Source organism: Suricata suricatta, chromosome 15, assembly GCF_006229205.1.
Source record: "Suricata suricatta isolate VVHF042 chromosome 15, meerkat_22Aug2017_6uvM2_HiC, whole genome shotgun sequence".
NCBI classification, from domain to species: Eukaryota; Metazoa; Chordata; class Mammalia; order Carnivora; family Herpestidae; genus Suricata; species Suricata suricatta.
Window position 1 is genome coordinate 15,982,550 of NC_043714.1, and position 19,607 is coordinate 16,002,156.

General features: G+C 34.5%; 1 protein-coding gene across 1 annotated transcript in view; it reads right to left on the reverse strand.

The window, feature by feature from the left end:
- MYBL1 (MYB proto-oncogene like 1) overlaps positions 1-19,607 on the reverse strand; it is a 38,729-nt gene that overhangs the window by 8,971 nt on the left and 10,151 nt on the right. The window contains exons 3-10 of the mRNA XM_029923921.1: positions 19,224-19,295; positions 16,901-16,993; positions 15,154-15,374; positions 9,822-9,996; positions 7,304-7,378; positions 6,530-6,634; positions 2,780-3,013; positions 1,409-1,777 (exon numbers count right to left, since the gene is read on the reverse strand). Coding sequence (XP_029779781.1) covers positions 1,409-1,777; positions 2,780-3,013; positions 6,530-6,634; positions 7,304-7,378; positions 9,822-9,996; positions 15,154-15,374; positions 16,901-16,993; positions 19,224-19,295 — 1,344 coding nt within the window. The remainder of the gene's footprint in view (positions 1-1,408; positions 1,778-2,779; positions 3,014-6,529; positions 6,635-7,303; positions 7,379-9,821; positions 9,997-15,153; positions 15,375-16,900; positions 16,994-19,223; positions 19,296-19,607) is intronic.

Genomic DNA, 19,607 nt, shown 5'->3' on the forward strand with positions numbered 1-19,607 from the left:
TCTATGAGAATACTTTGAATTCAGAAAACAATAATCATGCTTTGCTGATAATACAGCTGTCTAGAAAATTTGCCTCCCTAAAATACAGCTCAGAATTTTGGAGTAGCCAGAATTGCTATCAAAAACCCATTTTCCAAATGACACAATTTACTCACTGAATCTTAACTTACATATAACCATGAAATACTATTTTTGTAGGCAACAGAAGAGAAGCAGTGGTAGGAAGAAGTGGAAATTACTTTAAGGCTACTTATAACTGAAATGAATTCTAGCTCTATCACTTCCAGCTCCTAATATTTGTAATATACTTAACCCTAAGATTAGCAGTCAAACCCTCTCAAAACCTTGCAATGACGCCCATCAGTTATAGGATAAAATTCAAGTTCACTGGTATGGGATAAAAGGTCTATTATCATTACTCAACCTTCCCAGCCACTTTCCACCTTAGAATTTATACTTCAACAAAAATTGCTAGTGTTCAAAACTCCAAAAATAGAAAATTGCTGGGGTGCCCAACCCCGTGTCACCTTCCTCAGGATGCTTTGTAACTCTAAGAAGTGGGGTGATGCTGGGAAATGCAACTATTCAAACTGTAGTCCATGTCAGTGGCATCCCCTGCAGCACGGGGGGATTTAATTTTCAGAGAACACAGTGCTTGTATACAGCCAGATCCTCCTAATCTTCCCAGCATCAAAATACACCTTCAGTAATATCTCATCATCCTCCAAGTTTATTTGATTTCCTTCTTTTCCTGTAAAATTTTTTAACCTCTATCAAGACACTTTCAACAACACTTTCAGCTCCATCCTCTTACCAACTGACTGTGGACAAACTGCTTAACTTCTGAATTTCATTCCACCTACCTCCTAAGGTTTTTTGGAAGAGGATTAACTGAGTTGCTGTAAGAAAAGTGTTTAGCACACAGCCTGGAACACAGTATTCATTAAGAAAGATAGTATAAAATAAGAGATACAGTTTGCCCTGACATCCTTAGAAAACCTTCAGACACATGAAATTCCTCCAGTCAGTAGTGGTCTATGGACATATACCTGATACCTGTTGAACAGTTAACCAGGAAACTGGATCTCAGTCTCAGTTCTGCCATCAGACAACTTTGGGCAAACCATTTTACCTTTCTGGGCCTATTTTCTCATGAGTCCCGTAAAGATGTGTAACTACTCGCCTAAAACATCCCTTTTAGCTCTAAAATTGTAAGATACTACAATGCAACTACTACACTTTATGAGATACCTTCTGATCTACCAGAGCTTACCACTCTTACGTATATATTTAAATACCGTATCCATTTTTATGTGTTATCAAAACAACAAACTGTTAGTAAGGATATTAAAGATCTAATGTAATGGGAGCTCATCAACATTGGGAAACATAAACACAACACGACTACCTGTGAAGGAGAAAACGGTAGTGTTTTCACCGGAGTGAGCTTCAGTGCTGCACCACCGCCATCACCGACGGGGGCCTCGCTCTGTCCCCTGCCTGGGGACTGCGCCACTCGCATTCTTCTCTTCTTCCTGAGGATGGTGGGCGGAGTGCTAAACTTGGCCACATGTGGGGACGTTATAGGCACAGCTTCACTGTCTGCACCGTTACAACTGGTTTTTTTCCCTTCAAGTACAAGACTGACATTAAATTGACATTCCATGGATCCTTCATTGTGTTGAATTCGCATTAGTTTGACGGGGGTGGACTTGACAGGAGAAGCAGCAGCATCAGAAAGATCAAAACTCGTAACATCGCTCCATGCTACCGGATCCTGCAATAAAATAAATTCTTAAGTTAATGCTATAAACTAGTTAAATCTGACACTGAACATAGAAAGATGACTTTCACAAAGTTACTCATTTTTTATTAGGAGAAATAGGCTTTCCCTCTTTTTTTTTTTTTTTTTTTTAAGAAAGACCATTTGAAAGGAACAGATTATGGTTTCACTACAATGCCAGTTTCAAACATCCTAAATAACATTTCATCCAACTCAGTAGCTAAGGAATAGTATCACAGTATTTTAAATAAAAATAAATTATTTTTAAGTTATTATCAAAGAGTACAATTCTTCATAAAACTGCACACTCTATTCTATATCAGAAAAATACTACCAAATTCCATAAATTCATTTGGAAATGTATATGGAACATCTTCAAAATGGAAATAATCACGATTTTACATAAGTTTACATAATATGCTCTGCAATTTTCCATACTAAAAAATTGGATACCATCTAAGTGTTCAATAATAGTATACTGAGTAAATAAATTTTGTTACATTCATATGAAAGGATAAAACTGAAGTTTAAAAAACAGTTAAGAAAACAAAGACATGCTCATGACATAATGTAAAAAAATCCATAAACATAATATATAAGAGTACATTTCAGTTTAAAAATATATGTATATATGTATGTTTTATATGTACAGAATACAGCCTGAAAGAAAATGCTTGAAATTAACTCTGGGCTATGAGGATTTTTCTTCTTTACAGTTTCCTCTAGTTTCCAACTCTAATATAACTTATACAACTTGTATAATAAAAAACAAATTGTTACACTTTAATATTTAAAAATTTTAGACACAGTACATACTTGAGATATAGATACAATCTTTTATGCCAAAAGCCACCACAAAAAAATCAACAAAATTAAGCATGACATATGAAGGAATGCTTAAAATAAAACTGGTCAGTGTCCCTTAAACTAAGTTTCTGAACATGAAACCATGTAACTAAAATTGAGCTTTCAATAATCTCACAATTTCAAACTTACAGATTCAATAAGTTCTAGAGTCTCTGCAAATTCTGGGATGGTCTGTAGAGAGGACAGCACAGCATTTGCCTCTACGGCCAGGAACTTTGTGGGTGAATTCTGCTGAGCAGACAGAGTTTGATTTTCATCCATACTGTAAAGCTCACTAGTGTGCTCCTCGAGGCTATTTAGAGTATTAGACACGCTATCATCCATGAGGACACTACCAGACCAGCTAGAAAAGCTTCCAGGTTGCTAAAAGTACAAAAGAAATGTGAATATTATTTGTCATTCTCAACCTAGGCATAAATTTGGATTTTAAGTATGAGTTTTTTTTTCTAGAATAACATACAACATTTCAGCTAAAAATACATCAGCAAATATACTGTCTTTCCTCAAAATGGATGTGAACATTCTTCATTAAACCTCTTGACTCTATTTCTTCTTTCTATTTTTTCTTTTTAATTTATAAAGTAATGGTAAGATAAACCTAGCATGTGTATACAACACAAAGTTCAAACTCCCAGAATCTGGCCTCTCTCTACCTTTCATACCTCACCTCCCAACAATTTCACTCACAAGCCCAGGAAATACCAAATACCCAACGACAGTTGTTGCAATTCCCTCATGAGTCAGTCTTTTACCCTAGAGTGTCTTTGCACATACTGTTGCTCCTTTTATCTAAAATGATCTCCAACACAAACCAAGAAAAACTTCTACTCTTCACTTAAGATACACTTCAAATACTGGAAAGTACTCCATCTGATCATCCACTCTTACCCGTTCCACTTACAATAATGTTCCAGTTCACCTACTTTGTTAGAATATAATCATTGTCTTTCAAGACTGCACTTAAATAGAATTTTTTCTAGGAATCCTTCTCTGACTGCGCAAACCTTAGAAACCTCTCTTATGTGCTCCCACAAAACTCTGTGACTTATCACACTTTATCCTATTTCTTGTCCATGTCCTCAGAGCAGAGTAAACCCTCTGAAGTCACAGACTGTGTATTTCTCTCTCTAAAGAGGTACACTGGGCCATCTTTTGAGTTTAGTTTCCCAGTATCTCATAATAAAAACTGAAAAGAGACTTTAAAGAGTCATTGTTAAGAAACAATATATAATTTGAAAGTTGTTAAGAGTGGATCCTAAGGGGCACCTGGGTGACTCAGTTGGTTAAGTGTGTGACTCAGGTCATGATCTCATCGTTCATGGGATAGAGCCCCACACTGGGCTCTGTGCTGACAGCACGGAGCCTGCTTGGGATTCTCTTTCTCTCTCTCTGCCCCTCTCCCACTCACGCTGCCTCTTTCTCTCTCTTTCTCAAAATACATAAACATTTTTTAAAAAGAGTGGATCCTAAGAGTTCTCATTATAAGAAAAAAATGTCTTTCCCTTTTTATTTTCTTTTTCAATATAGTTTTGTACCTGTACTGGATGACAAATGTTAACTAAACTTATTGTGGTAATCCTTTCACAGTATAAGTCAAGTCATTATGCTGACATACAGTGCTGTATGTCAATTATATCTTAATAAAACTAGGGAAAAATATGTAAAATAATAGCTCCATCCAACAGAACTCTCAGAGGTGACGAAAATGTTTTTACATCTGAAACTGCTCGATATGAGAGCCAACCACTAGTCATATGATCAACCAAAATGTGGCTAGTGCAACTAAGGAACTGAATTATTATGTTTTATTTAAAATTAAATGGGGCTAGTAGCTACCATATTTTAGAAAGTATACCGTTCTGTCCATAAGAAGTACTCAAAAATGGCACCTATTACTTAAAAAATAAATTGCTAGGCCGTGCTAGATATTCGCGATAACAAAATGTTAAGTTTCTCAAGTTAAGCAAGGTGAAAGCAGTTTTCAACATTGTTGCAATGTAAGTTCCACCTGTTTTAAAGTTTCTCCAAAATAAAGAAATTGAAGCAATCTTATTTTATTAGCATAACCAACTTCTAAGTTTACAGTCACTTTCTGGAGATAGCTTCCAAACCATATGCATTTCACTTAAGTTTGGAGATGGGAAAAGATTCTAGTCACTAGGCCCAGTGGAAAAACCACAGGGCTACATTCAGACACACCTGAACATGAATTGCTAACAACAAACCACAAACTTCATAGAGTTAATATAAGGATTACTAAGAATACATAAAATACATCTAACAATGCTCCAACATAATGGATACTCAGTAAATGACAATAATTATTATCACATAATTTTTAAGAATAAATACTTTACACACCCACTTTATGTGTATGGACTCTACTCCACTGGGTGTAACAACTTCCATCTAGAATCTAGACTCTCCAACCAGATCTTTACAAGAGTGGTATTTAAATAAACAAGTTCAAAAAAAAATTAGTATCTTTCTAGAATGAAAGATTTAAAATATGCAAAATGCCATCTTTTAGCTAGTTATATCTTCCTGTTAAATTAAAAGTAGGAGCGCCTGGGTGCCTTAGTTAGTTGAGCATCTGACGCTTGATTTCAGCTCAGGTCATGATCTCATAGTTGTGGGATCAAGCCCACGTCCAGCTCCACGCTGAGCATGGAACTTGTTTGAGATTCTCTCTCCCCAGTTCCTTCTGCCCCTTCCCCACCCACATGCTCTTTCTCTCAAAAAAAAAAAATGACAATCAAAAGTGATTTAAACATGATAATAAATATCTAGAAATGTGGACTCTCTTAATAAAACCAACACTAACTTTAAAAATAAGTGCACTCCAGATATTCCTATTGCCCACGGTTTTTGCAGTTTCAAAACAAAAACTGCTTCCTATGGCATACATCTTATCTATTACAGTTAGCAAGTGTCATGTTTATTAATACTGTTTTAAATGGTACAAAGACATCACCAGTTGTCTCCTAACTTTCAAGATCTCAGGTAATTTTACTTAGTAATTTTGTATTAGTTCCTAGTCACCCTAAATGGATAGTCCCCTCATTAAGCCCCAAACCAAGAATAACCTTTACCTAAATATAAAAAGTCTCAGGATATTAAATTTTTAAAACTGTTGTTTAAGTATAAACTTTTTTTCTTTTAATCCATCTAGCATAGCCTAACTTAGCCAGGATGATTACCATTTATCCTAATATAATACTGCTAAGTGTTCTCATCAACCAAATCCCAGACAATAGTTCTCACATGCAATAACCAAAGCCCAACATCCACATAAAAATGTCTTCAAAGAATATAAAATTTAATTATTCCCTTTCCTATATTTTTAAGATATTAATTTTTTTCCAACTTACCGAATTTGTATTCTTAATATAGTAAATAGGAAAAAATGTTCAAGGACTATTATAAAAGTAATTTTGAAGCACATAAATCTATTAAGTTCTATATTTTTCAAACTTTTTTGTATTAAAGCCATCATTACAAGGAATGTCTAAAATAAAAGCAAAGCCTAATCTAAACCACACACAATTTTTACAAATATATATATATATAAACATATGTTTTTATATATGTGTGTGTGTGTATATATATACACAAAATCATACCTTGAGTCTCTTTGACATTTATGACTCAAAAATCATCTTAATACAGAACACAGTAAAATATGTTCAAAGAGTTTTATATCAAAATCAGGCAACCTCAAAGTTGCAAATTAGAAAAACTATTTTAAGTCCATATTAAAATCTGAAGTCATACTGAATATGCCTTCTGTGTGTTAGTATATGAAAGTCAATGCTGATGAAAACTATGAAAGCAAAAAAAGCTTCTAACAAGATCTAAACACTTAGGCTTATTTCTTACCGATGAAACTCGTTTTCTTCTAACTTCATTCTCAGCTGACATAAGAAGCAACTCAAGTTCCTTTATTTTTTTTTCCTTATCAGGATCTTCATCAATGAAGGATGGCTAAAATAAGCAAAAGAGAAAGAGAACTTAAATAATACCTTTATTATTAGTAGTAGTAGTATTAGTAGTCTAATTTTTATTTTCTTCTATGCAACATAAAATCTATTTTCTCTAATAAAGCTTAATTCAACTAAATCCCAAATGCTCAATATCACAATCCCTCTGGGGTCTAAAGAGATGCTAGCAAATATTTTCAATTTAACAGAAAAGATTTGGGAAATTTATTTTATTATTTTATTTTTTTAAGTAATCTCTACCCTGGGATCATGAGTCATATTGCTTTACTGACTTAGCCAGCCAGGAAGCCCCAGAATCAGGAATTGTTTCTAAAAAAGAAATTAAAAAACTTATATTGTATCATCTATATTAATTTTTAAATGTATGCCCAGAATCTGTTTTAATGTGTTAAATCTTACGTCCATTCACAACCTGAATGCTTTGAACTGGAAGAAAGAGGAACACCTTACTGGGGTTATCAACCACCTTACATTTGTACAGCTTATATTTTTCAAACTCACAAACTTTCTCCTTTAGTGTAATAATACTCAAAGTAAATAGAACAGATAGTACTGTTTTTGTCCTAGTTTTATGGATGAGGAAATAGGCACTATTAGACCTTCAAAATATACGTTTGAAAGTAGGTTTTGTTTGTTATAAATAAAAAGTTACCTGAATAAAGGCAGAAGAAGTCTGAACATGTTCTACACAATTGCCTTCAGGTGATACATACTGATAACCTGGGATCTAAAAAGGAATTAAAACATTATCCTAATTAGTATAGAATAGTATATAAATTTTAAAAATCTGAGGCAGAGCATAAAAATTCTTGACAAGTATCAACATTAGAAACTCATGAAGTATCTCTGTTAAGTTTGAAAATTCATTCATATAATAATTTCCAGTAGCTACATTTTTGTTCTTAGAATCTGCTAACAAAAAGTCGTAACTCTTAGGAAAGATATATCTTCTTCTGGAAACATGAGAATTACTGGCCTATATTTACCAGCCAATCAGTCCATCTATTATGTACAATATCCATCCAGTTATTTTTTTACTCTGCTCCCAGAAGGACTGCTCTACCTCCTGGAGAAGACAAAGTAATTGTGTTCTTATCTTTCAGAGGAAGGGGTTGGTTCATGTGAAGCACTCAGAAAGACAGACTTAAAGCAGATTTTCCAATATTCATATCTCCTACTCCTACCACTACCCCATGCCAATCTCTGCATAAAAGATATGAAAACAGATGCTTCTTCTATTACTTGTCTATACTTGACTATTAAGTCAGAATCACTCATGTGCTTTTTAATATTCTGACAACAGACTAAGAATTATTTTCTTTCTTTTGTAAAGCAGCTGTAATAAGAATTTTGAAGTTGCACACAAATTTAGTGTGCATTGGTAGAATGAAATATAAGGGAAGGTATTTTTAAGAACCTAAATATCTAATAAATATAAACATGGAATTGTTTATCTTCCATAATGGCCCACTTAAATCACTACCTGCTGCAGAATCACCATATACAAGTTCTAACAAATAATTTAATTTTCACAATACTTGGTTTGTATCAGTTATCACTAAACTTCCAATGATAGAAACTTTTCTCAAACTTTTCATTTAAATCTGTGAGTGTATTTCAAACCAATCCATCTTACTCTTTCAAATCAAGGTTAGAATGATCTTTTTAGTGGTTTAAATGAGTTGAATTATGAATACATAAATCTTCCAAGAATTAGTAAAAGTACAATAGGGGCACAAGGGTGGCTCAGTAGGCTAAGCAGCCAACTTCAGCTCAGGTCATGATATCACAGTTCATGGGTTTGAGCCTTGCATCAGGCTCTGTGCTGACAGTTCAGAGCCTGGAGCCTGCTTCGGATTCTGTGTCTCTCTCTCTCTTCCCCTGCTCACACTCTGTGTCTCTCTCTCCAAAAATAAATAAACATTAAGAAATTAAAAATAAATATAAAAGTACAACAAACAATTCTTAAAGTACAAGAAGTATTCTTATTTTCCAATATATTTTGATTGAGACCATTAAATACTCCTGTGGCCCCAAATAATTTTTAAGACTATGTTTCTATGAGTTAAAAAAATAAATTTAAATGATAACCTTCCTAAGACAGAAGCAGAATGTTTCAGCTTATGCTGCTGAAATCTAGGACTCGAAAGAAAAATGCAAAGAAACGGACAATAAAAACCTTAAGGTAGTTATCAGTAGATAACTATACTGTCTTCATGTTTTCCTATTTATAAATTAAGATGTTATCATTTTTTAAATTGGTTCTTTTAAAATTGGTTCAGTAAATTTTTAAATTGGTTCTTTAAAATGTCAAAAAAATGTACATTTAATGAAGTAAATTCAAATAGAATCTGTGCATACTAACCACAGATTTTTAACACCAAAACTTTATCTTTTGGTAGACACTATTAAGTCCTGACTTAATCTTTACATTTTATGTGACAAAAAAACCAAGAACTGCTCAACATAAAAAATGGTATGAGAGACAGGCAGAGAAATGTAAAACAAACCTTATGAAAACTCCTAAACTAATGTCTTGCAGATAAGAAAAAGCACTGTAAGGAAAATAGCGCTTGCCCCATTATGAACTTGGGTAATCTCTACTCTAACACACCTGTCTAAACAAAGAATGACATCACTTAGCTGACTGGCACTAGGAGAAAAGCGAAGCTGAGTGTCATCAAAGAACCAATTATTTACCACACCTCCCAAAATGATGAATATATTTTTACTATTTTCTCCTTAAAATAATTTCATACACAGTTACCTGTTAGAGATAAGCAATACTGCAATTACATAAAATACTTTTAAAAAGGAAACTGCAATATGGATGTTAAAGCACAGATGACCATAAGCACTTAGGCATAAATGATGATTCAAAGAATGATAGCATTAGGAAATGTACATCTAGTTAAGAAACATAAGTTTCTTAACTAGATGTTATAAAAATTACTTATAAAAGGAAACAATTTAATGAGTTTGTTTCTAAAATATTTGGTTTAACAGCTAGTTATGGCAATTTTTTTTCAGTTTGGAAATTTAAATATCTACTCCCCTTAAATATCTATTCCCTTAATATATGTTGTATTTGTTTTATTAAGAAACCAAACATCCTCCTATATAGCAGCTAAAGAAATTTTTTTAATAATAAAGGTATTAAAAATATGTGCCTGAACAGGTATGTAAAACTGATTCTGGGTTTGCAAATGGTCCATAGTCGCACAAGGTTTGTGTTGAAGTTTAGATGAAGGTCGTTCTAATTTTATTCCATCTTGTAAGTAGCCCTCCTGTTCCACTTTTCTTCGCATAGTAGAATTCCAATGATTTTTGATAGAATTATCAGTCCTAAGAAATGAAAGTGTATAATTTTAAAAGAAAAGAAGGACTCCGCAAATTTTAACACTGTATAAATTTACAAAGTGCTTAAAACAAATTTTTACAATGAAACTAGATACATTTTTTAATGTTTATTTATTTTGAGACAGACAGACAGAGAGACAGAGACAGAGGCAGATAGAGAAGGAGAGAGAGAATGACAAGGCTCTCCACAGGGCTCAATCCCATCCCATAAACCATAACCTGAGTCGAAATCAAGAGTCAGACACTCAACTGGCTAAGACACCCAGAAGCCCCAATACTTTAATTCATCTGTAGATCAGGCAAAGTTCTAAACAATGGAGATATAGCAGTGAATAAGAAAGTCCCTGCTTGCATGGGGCTTACATTTTCACTGAAAGTGTGGCAGCATGGAAGGAGAGAAGAGAAAGAAGAAAACATCAGTGCAAACTAAATTCAGCTATAGATATAAAGATCAGGGGCACCTGGGGGGCTCAGCTAGTTAACTGTCAAACTTCAGCTCAGATCATGAATTCAATTCTCACATAGGCTCACTGCAGTCAGCCCAAAGCCTGCTTCAGATCCTCTGTTCCACCTCCCCCTCCCCTACTCATGCACTCTCTGAAAAAGATCATATACCATGATCAGTTGGGATTTATTCTAAAGATACAAGGATGGTTCAATATCTGCAAAATCAATCAGCACCACAGTAACAAAATAAAGGATAAAAATCATATGATTATCTTAATGCATGTAGAAAAATTATTTGATAAAATTCAACATCCATTTATGACAAAAGCTCTCAACAAAGTGGGTACAGAGAAAACATACCTTACCATAATAAAGGCCATATATGACAAATGCACAACTAACATCATAGTCAATGGTAAAAAACTGAAAGCTCTTCCTAGAAGACAAGGATGCTCACTCTTGCCACTTTTATTCAACACAGTTTTGGAAGTCCTAGCCTGTTGCAGACTCTGAGTCTAAAGTTCTTTCTTGTCCAGCAAGAAAGCAGATGCAGGATTAAAATGTGAGAGATGGCTAACGTCTGGGAAAACACAGGGGCCCCAAATAAGAGTTTTTGCTTCATATTTATTAAGATAAGAAGGCTTACAAACATGATGGGCATACACAAAGAGACAATGAATCTGTGAACATTAACTCATGAGCATAAGGGAAAGGGGTTTTAAAGATATACGGTATTAGGGGTTTGGGTCAATATAAAACAAAATCCTGGTGCCAGGCAGATGGGCAGATGGTTGTTAACAGCAGACATGAGGCACCATGTCTGTTTATCTTAGCTGGCCTAGGGGTAAGACAGACAGAGCATGTAACCTCAAGGTTAACAAGGCACCTTTCTTTTGCCAACCAGCTCTGCTCTGGGCATCTTCACCCACAGCAGTCTAAAGCCCTATTTATCTGTTTACCTAATTTGGTCCTTCCTTCCTGTGAAAGCAGGTTTCTGCTATGGTACTAAGTTGGGGGGGGGGGGTTCTCCCTGAATACTTAATCTTCCTTACCTCATATACCTTTGTTTTGGGGTCTTTGCCCTGACCTCTCTATTCTGGGGGCCTTTCCATCCCCCCAACTCTATCCTGGGTCCCTAATCTTGTTTACCCAAGCTTGGGTGTGAGCATCCTATGGCTTTGTAATTCTTTTTGCCTTGTTAATAATAATGCAAGCCCAGGGAATTCCTAAGCTTATTCCCCAAACTAACCATAGCAAGAAAAAGAAATAAAAGGCATCCAAATTTGAAAAGAACTAAAACTGTCACTATTTGCAGATGGATGACTATAGATAGAAAACCCAAAAGAGTCAACCAAAAAATATTAGAGTAAGTGAATTCAGTAGAGTTGCAATATACTAAATCAGTATATAGAAATCTGTTGTGTTTTTAATACACTAATAACAAACTATCAAAAAGAAATTAAGAAAACAATACCATTCACAATCGCATCAAACAGAATACCTAGGAATAAATGTGCCAAGTAGGTGAAAGACCTGTACTCTGAAAACTGTAAAACACTGATAAAAGAAACAAAAAATGGCACAAATAAATGGAAAGATAAGCTATGTTCATGGACTAGAGGGACTATTAAAATGTACATACTACAAAAAGCAGTCCACAGATTCAATGCAATCCCTACCAAAATACCAATGACATTTTTCATACAGCTGGAACAAACAATCCTAAAATTTGTATAGAACCACAAAAGACCCCACAGAGCCAAAGCAATCTTGAGAGAGAACAAAGCTAGAAGTATCACTCTCTGATTTCAAACTATATTACCAAGTGACAGTAATGAAAACAGTATGGTAATGATACAAAACAGAAACATAGATCAAAGAGTCTAGAAATAAATCCATAGTCAATTAGTTTTCAACAAATGAAGCAAGAACATCCAATCGGAAAAAGACAGTCTCATCAATAAATGGTGCTTGGAAAACTGGACAAGAACATGCAAAAGAATGAAAATGGATCACTTTCTTATATCATATACAAAAATAAACTCAAAATAGATCAAAGACTTCAATATAAGATCAGAGACCACAAAACTACTCAAAGGAAACAGGCTGTTAGCCCTTGGACATTGATTTTTTTATTTGTCTCAGGGCAAGGACAATAAAAACAAAAATAAACAAATGGGACTACATTAAACTAAGAAGCTTTTGCACAGTGAAGTAGACCATCAACAAAAAGAAAGCCTACTGAATATTTATAAATGATACAATCAATAGGAATTAACTTCCAAAATATACAACTCAATATCAAGTCACAACCCAGTTAAAAAATGGGGAGAGAACATGAACATTTCTCCAAAGAAGATACACAGACAAGGGCACCTGGCTGGCTCAGAGGGTGATGCAACTCTTGATCTCAGTCAGGGTCCTAAGTTCAAGCCCCATGCTGGATGTGGAGCCTACTTAAAAAAAAAAAAAGCCTATGGCTAATAGACACACAAAAAGATGTTCAACATCACTAATCATCAGGGAAATGCAAATCAAAATCACAATGAGATATCACCTCACACAAATCAAAATGGCTACTGTTAAAAAGACAACAGAGCACCTGGGTGGTTCAGTTGGTTGAGCATCTGACTGTTGATTTTGGCTCAGATCATGATCCCAGGGTCATGTGATCGAGCCCCCACACCAGCTCCATGCTGTGCATGGAACCTGCTTAAGATGCTCTCTCTCTCCCCCCCAATCTCTCTCCCTCTGCCCCTCTCCCTTGCTTGGGCACACACATGTACTCTCTCTCTAAAATAATTTTTAAAAAAAGATATAACAAGTGTTGGCAAAAATGTGGAGAGAAAAGAACGCTCATGCATGGTTGGGAATGCAAAAAGGTACAGCCACTATGGAAAAATATTATGAAGTTTCCTCAAAAAAATTAACAGTAAAACTACCATAAGATCCAATAGTTCCACTTCTGGGAATTTATCTGAAAAGAACAAAAATACTAATTCAAAAAGATATACACACCCCCATGTTCACTGTAGCATTATTTACAGCCAAGATATGGAACTAACCCAAGTGGCCACTGACAGATGAATGGAAAAAGACATATATAGATATAGATATATAGATACATATGGAAAAACAAGATACACATATACATATATATATGGGAAAAGAAGATATACATACATATACACATAATGGAATATGACTCAGACATAAAAAAGAATGAAATCTTGTCATTTGCTACAACATAGATGGATCTAGAGGGTATTATTCTAAGTGAAAACAGTCAGAGAAAGATAAATACCATAGAATTTCACTTATCTGTGAAATACAAAAAACAAGGGAACAGACAGAACAGAAACAGACTCATCAAAACAAAGAACTATGTGGTGGTTGCTGGAGGGAGTGGGCAATATAGGGAAGGAGACTATAAAAGTACAAACTTCCAGTTATAAAATAAATAAGACATGGGGATACAATGTATAGCATAGGGAATACAGTTAATAATATGTAGTAATTGTGTGATGGTGACAGATGGTAGCTAGATTTAGCTTTACCACTTAATAATTCCATCCTTCATAAAATATACATTTACTGAGAATGTACTTTATGTAAAGGCACCAAGCTAGCTTAGTAAAGAGATATATAAGACTGAAAAACATCAGAATTTTCTAAACCAGATTCAGTAACCTGCATAAAAAACTTAACACTATTCTTTAATTTCCTTATCAATTAAGAAAAGACAGCATTGTTTCTTCTGCATATTTCACTTATATATAAAAATTAATTAAAAATATAGGTAAAAGCATTTTATAAACTATGAAGTACACAGAGAATATAGCAATAAAAAAGAAAAAAACCATGTGTATCTTCTGAGTGAGGTATGGATTTTCCCAAGGTTGTTCTACAATTGGGAAACATTTGAACCAGTGCAATGTATAGTATACTTACATGTATAGTATGTAGGGGTATATCACTTCCCCAGAGGGAACACTCTGTATTTTAGCCACATGGATATATACACTACTCCCATGATTTGAATCATACCATAATTAATTAAGAATTGAATTTTGTCTAATGCACTTCCATAGTTTATTTCAGGCAATGTATTTGCTATTCTCTGGTCTTGTGCATAGAATCCACTATGAAAGATATTTCTTCAGTTTAGATTCTATTCCAACCAGGTTTGTGCAAAGAAGGTCTGTCGGACTGGCACTGATAAACAAACAATCTAGGAAGTATATTAAATGTTCACATAATCTAAAGGTCAATCATTTTACTGCACAAATACTGCTATAAAATATTTCATTAAAGATGTAATTCTAGGGATGCCTGGGTGGCTCAGTCGGTTAAGCATCTGGCTTTGGCTCAGGTCACGATCTCACGGTTTATGGGTTCGGGCCCCGCATCAGGCTCTGTGCTGACAGCTAGCTCAGAGCCTGGAGCCTGCTTCTGATTCTGTGTCTCCCTCTCTCTGATCCTCCCATCCTTGTGCTATTTCTCTCTCAAAAATAAATAAAAAACAAAACAAAAAAAAAGTAATTCTATCACTTACAAATAGGCCCAAAGGGTTGCTTGTCTAAATTCAATTATAAATAAACTAAAAGTCATGGGGTACTTGCAAATATATTTAATAGTAACATAATAAAGATCAAGTTTAAGTACAGGAAAATGTATATACATTTATGTAAGCACCTTCCAGGAAGCAGTTTGGCAATTTCTGCCCAACGATTTCCCAGCCGCTTGTGTGCTTCATAGATGATCCTGTCCTCCTCTTCAGTCCAGGAAGATTTCTTTACCTCAGGATTCAGATGATTATGCCATCTCTCTCTACACTGCTTGCCTATTCTTCCTTTCAAGTGTTTTGCAATTAAAGACCATCTTTTTGGCCCATATTTCTGAACTAATTCAATAACCTAAGAAACAGAAAAAACAAATATTTAAAAAGCATTACCTTTTTAAAAATAAGTAATTCATGGGAATGCAATGTACAGCAGGGTGACTATAGTTAATATTCTAATGCAGGGGCGCCTGGGTGGCTCAGTTGGTTAAGTGTCTGACTTGGGCTCAGGTCATGATCTCATGAGTCTGAGCCCCGCATCAGACTCTTCACTGACAGCTCAGAGCCTGGAGCCTGCTTCAAATTCTGTGTCTCCCTCTCTCTGCCCCTCCCATGCTCACACTCTGTGTCTCTCTCAAAAATAAATTTAAAAAATATAAGTAAATTTTAAAATTAAAAATAAATAAAAATACTGTGATGCACATCTGAAAGCTGTCAGATCTTAAAAACTCTCATCACAAGAAAAAAATGTTTTGTAACTATATATGGTGACAGATGTTAACTAGACTAATAATACTCATTCAGCATTTGTCAAGTACTAACGTTGACCTCAAACTTATCTAAAATACAATGTGCTAATTAAAGCTACCTGTAAGTTAAAATGTTTTCACTGAAAATTAATTTAAGATAACAGTAAAAATGTTGAGACTTAAAGATTTTCTACTACTTTTTTTAAAAAAGCTTGAGTTGAAGGCCAAATCAGTTTGGAGAGAGAAGGATCTACAAAGTTATTGTCTTTTCATTTCTTCCTTTCCCATACTAAAAGCATACAGAGAACATATTATAAAAACCGATCACTGGGGTGCCTGGGTGGCTCAGTCGGTTAAGCATCCGGCTTCGGCTCAGGTCATGATCTCATGGTTCATGGGTTCGAGCCTTACATCAGGCTCTGTGCTCACAGCTCAGAGCCTGGAGCCTGCTTCAGATTCTGTATCTCCCTCTCTCTCTGACCCTCCCCTGCTCGCACTGTCTCTCTCCAGCTCTCAAAAATAAATTAAAAACATTTTTAAAAAATTTAAAAAAAACAAAAAACGATCACTGACCATCAAGTAAATTATATCAGTTCTGAGCCTAGTAAACTTTTTTTAGCAGGAAAAAATGCTCTAATTCTTCAACCCTATTAACTTCTCTGCCATAAAGAGCATGAACTAAAGGCCAATTCCTAGTGGAGGGCAGCAACTTTCCCAATCTTCTCAGATTTTTATAACACAAAGAATCACCTTAGTTTTTAAATCATCAAACCTTTTAAAAATACAGTGCTGTGGTATCTATCTTATTTTGGGGGGAGGGAAAGTTAAGAATGACTTCCTCACATTATCATGTTACCAGATGAAATAAGCTCTAAATAAGATGAATAAGCTAATGACATTTTTCCTTCTGTAAACTAAACTCACAGAAAGAAATGCTACATGTATTGTACTTGGTTTGACTTAATTCAGAAAAACTACATTTCAAGACACTCAACTTTCAATTCTACTAAAAGCAGCATCCCTCCGCCCTAAATCAAAGTGATTTAAACATATCCTTTGTGACAAAATAATGTTAGGAAGAAAAAAAGCCATTCCACCTACACAGTGAGAATGAAAAATATGAACATGTTACCCTCTGATCTTCTTCTTTAGTCCAGGGACCCTTTATCAATTCTGGATTTAAAACTTTCTGCCATCGATGCTGGCACTGAAAATCTGAACGATTCTGAAAGAATTGATAATTTTGTTACTGAACAACTTCTTCCTGAAAGCAGGTCAGCCTAAACTCAAGAAGAAAGTCTTCAAGAATGATGCATTCAATAACATTCTTTAAATTGTAATATTTAACTTATATGTCTGTGTCTCAATTCATTTTTAAATTAAAGTCACTGGCAGGGCTTAGACTATATATTTTTAAGTATGCATCTCTACACCATGCCTTATTACACAGCAGAATGCAAAACTGTAACAGAGATACTACCATAAAGAAATGTATCGGGGCACCTGGGTGGCTCAGTCAGTTAAGTGTCTGACTTCAGCTCTGGTCATGATCTTGTGGTTTGTGGGTCCGAGCCCCACATCAGGCTCTGTGCTCAAAGCCTGGAGCCTGTTTTGGATTTTGTCTCCTTCTCTCTCTCTCTGCCCCTTCTTCACCTGTGCTTGGTCTCTCAAAAATAAACATTAAAAAAAATGTATCTAAGATTGAGAAAACTATACAAAATAGACAGATGAACTCAAATAGCAAAACAGTCTGTATCCATATAGTATAGCAGTACTTAAATCTATACAATTTAAAAACCCCTGAAGGCATTACTAGACCGGTGCACGGTATTTAAATGATTTTCATAAATGATGACTTTCAAATCATCAAGAAAAAACTAGGGGAGCCTGGGTGATTCAGTCAGTGGGGCATCCAACTTCGGCTCAGGTCATGATCTCGCAGTTCATGAGTTCAAGCCCAACGTCTGACAGCTCAGAGCCTGCTTTGGATTCTGTGTCTCCCTCTCTCTGCCCCCTCCCTTGCTCACACTCTGTGTGTGTGTCTCTCTCAAAAATACGCATTAAAAAAGAAAACCTAGACATATCTATATGAAAAATGTGCATTACATATCAGTCAAATTATTTAAGTATTGAAGCTTAAAAGGAAAAGGAATTTACTAGGATAAGAAAACCTTATGTGGAAACATTTCAAACTCCAAATATCATTAACAAATGAAGCCTTATTCAATTCATGGCCTAGTAACTCCTACCATGTATAATAAATAATAAAAAAAAAAACACTTAACTTCATAAATGATTTAGAGTTTACAAAAATATCAGAAGCATATAAAGGGATAAATACAAATACTTTGTTTACCAGTCACCGTCTTTGTGCCTGGTGGACCTCAAATTATTTTCATTTAAACTGAGTTTCTTCATTTATGGCTTCAAAACATCAAAATGCTGATCCATTTTTTAGGCTCTCATTTTCTTCAAAATAATCAGACTGTGTTCCTGTATGTCCTTGTAGCATTTCTCTGTTCATCTCATTTGCTGCTATACCACTGAAGTTAAACTGGTAAAGCTGATATAAATAACTTTTCTAATTTAGCTTCCATTTATCTAACACCTGCTAAAATGTTAGGAAATATGCCCAACATCCTATATGTCATTTCTAATTCTCACAACAATATTACAAAAACAAGTACTATTGTTTATATATTATAGACAAGGAAGCTGAAAATCAAAGAAGTTCCGTAATTTTTCTAAGACCAAACAGCTAGTAGAGCTGACACTTGAATATAGATCAGACTGACTCCAAAACTTATGCTCTTTCCACTATCTGGTCTCAATCTTCAGGTTATGTTAAAAAGCATCATAACAATTTAGAAAGAACATAGGTAATCTGGTTTCTGATATCCACGGTCGTCAAAACAGAAATTCAAATATAACTATTTTGCCTCCCTACTTTTAATGTAATAAGGAACAAAAGTAAAATATGGGAAAACACTTTATAAATTACAATATTACATACTAATGAGCAGTATGTGGATAGTATGATGGACAGTAAGTAGAATTCTTTTAAAGATCAATAACACCTTAAAATGTAAATATTGGTTGACAAACTTTTCAACAGAGCTTTTTCTGATTTTACTGATTAGCTGCCAAAAGATTTCCATATATTTAACTTCTCTCAGAATGTTTTAACATTTATCAGCAAATATTTATAAAGCCCTACCCAAACCTAGTATTTTCATTTTAGATTAGTAATCTTTTTAGGCCCCTATACAAACTAATTGCTAGAAAAATCAGCCTTTTTAAGACTTTGGCTACTATAGGAAGATCAGAAAAACAGAAATGTTTCTAGAAAGGAAACTTAAGTCTAACATAATGAAGATGCATTTCTGAAAAGCAGCAAATTTAACCCAATGGCTTATATCATCTATGTTACAAATATAAGAAAATATTTCACTCACTTGAAGATGACTAGCAATTAGAGTCCAATCATCAGTTCCGTGTTGTTCAACCAACTTCTTTAACTTATCATCCTATTAAAATAGGTGTGAAAATTAGAAAGCTTTCTTTCCCTCACCTATTCCTCTATGGCTAAATACAGATAACTCTCTAATTCTTTCATGTCATATCTGATGACCATTTGTAGAACAAGCCACTATAATACAAGCTCTCCCATTTCTGTCAGTCTCAACATCATACCACTATTCACACCTCTGGTGGAAGAAAAATATGTGCACATCAGTTGATGAATAACTTTTCCCATGCTTTGCTTTTCAATATTTTTAATTTCTTTATTAAATGTTGTTATTAACCAATAAATACAAGTATGAAATTAGTAAACTTTA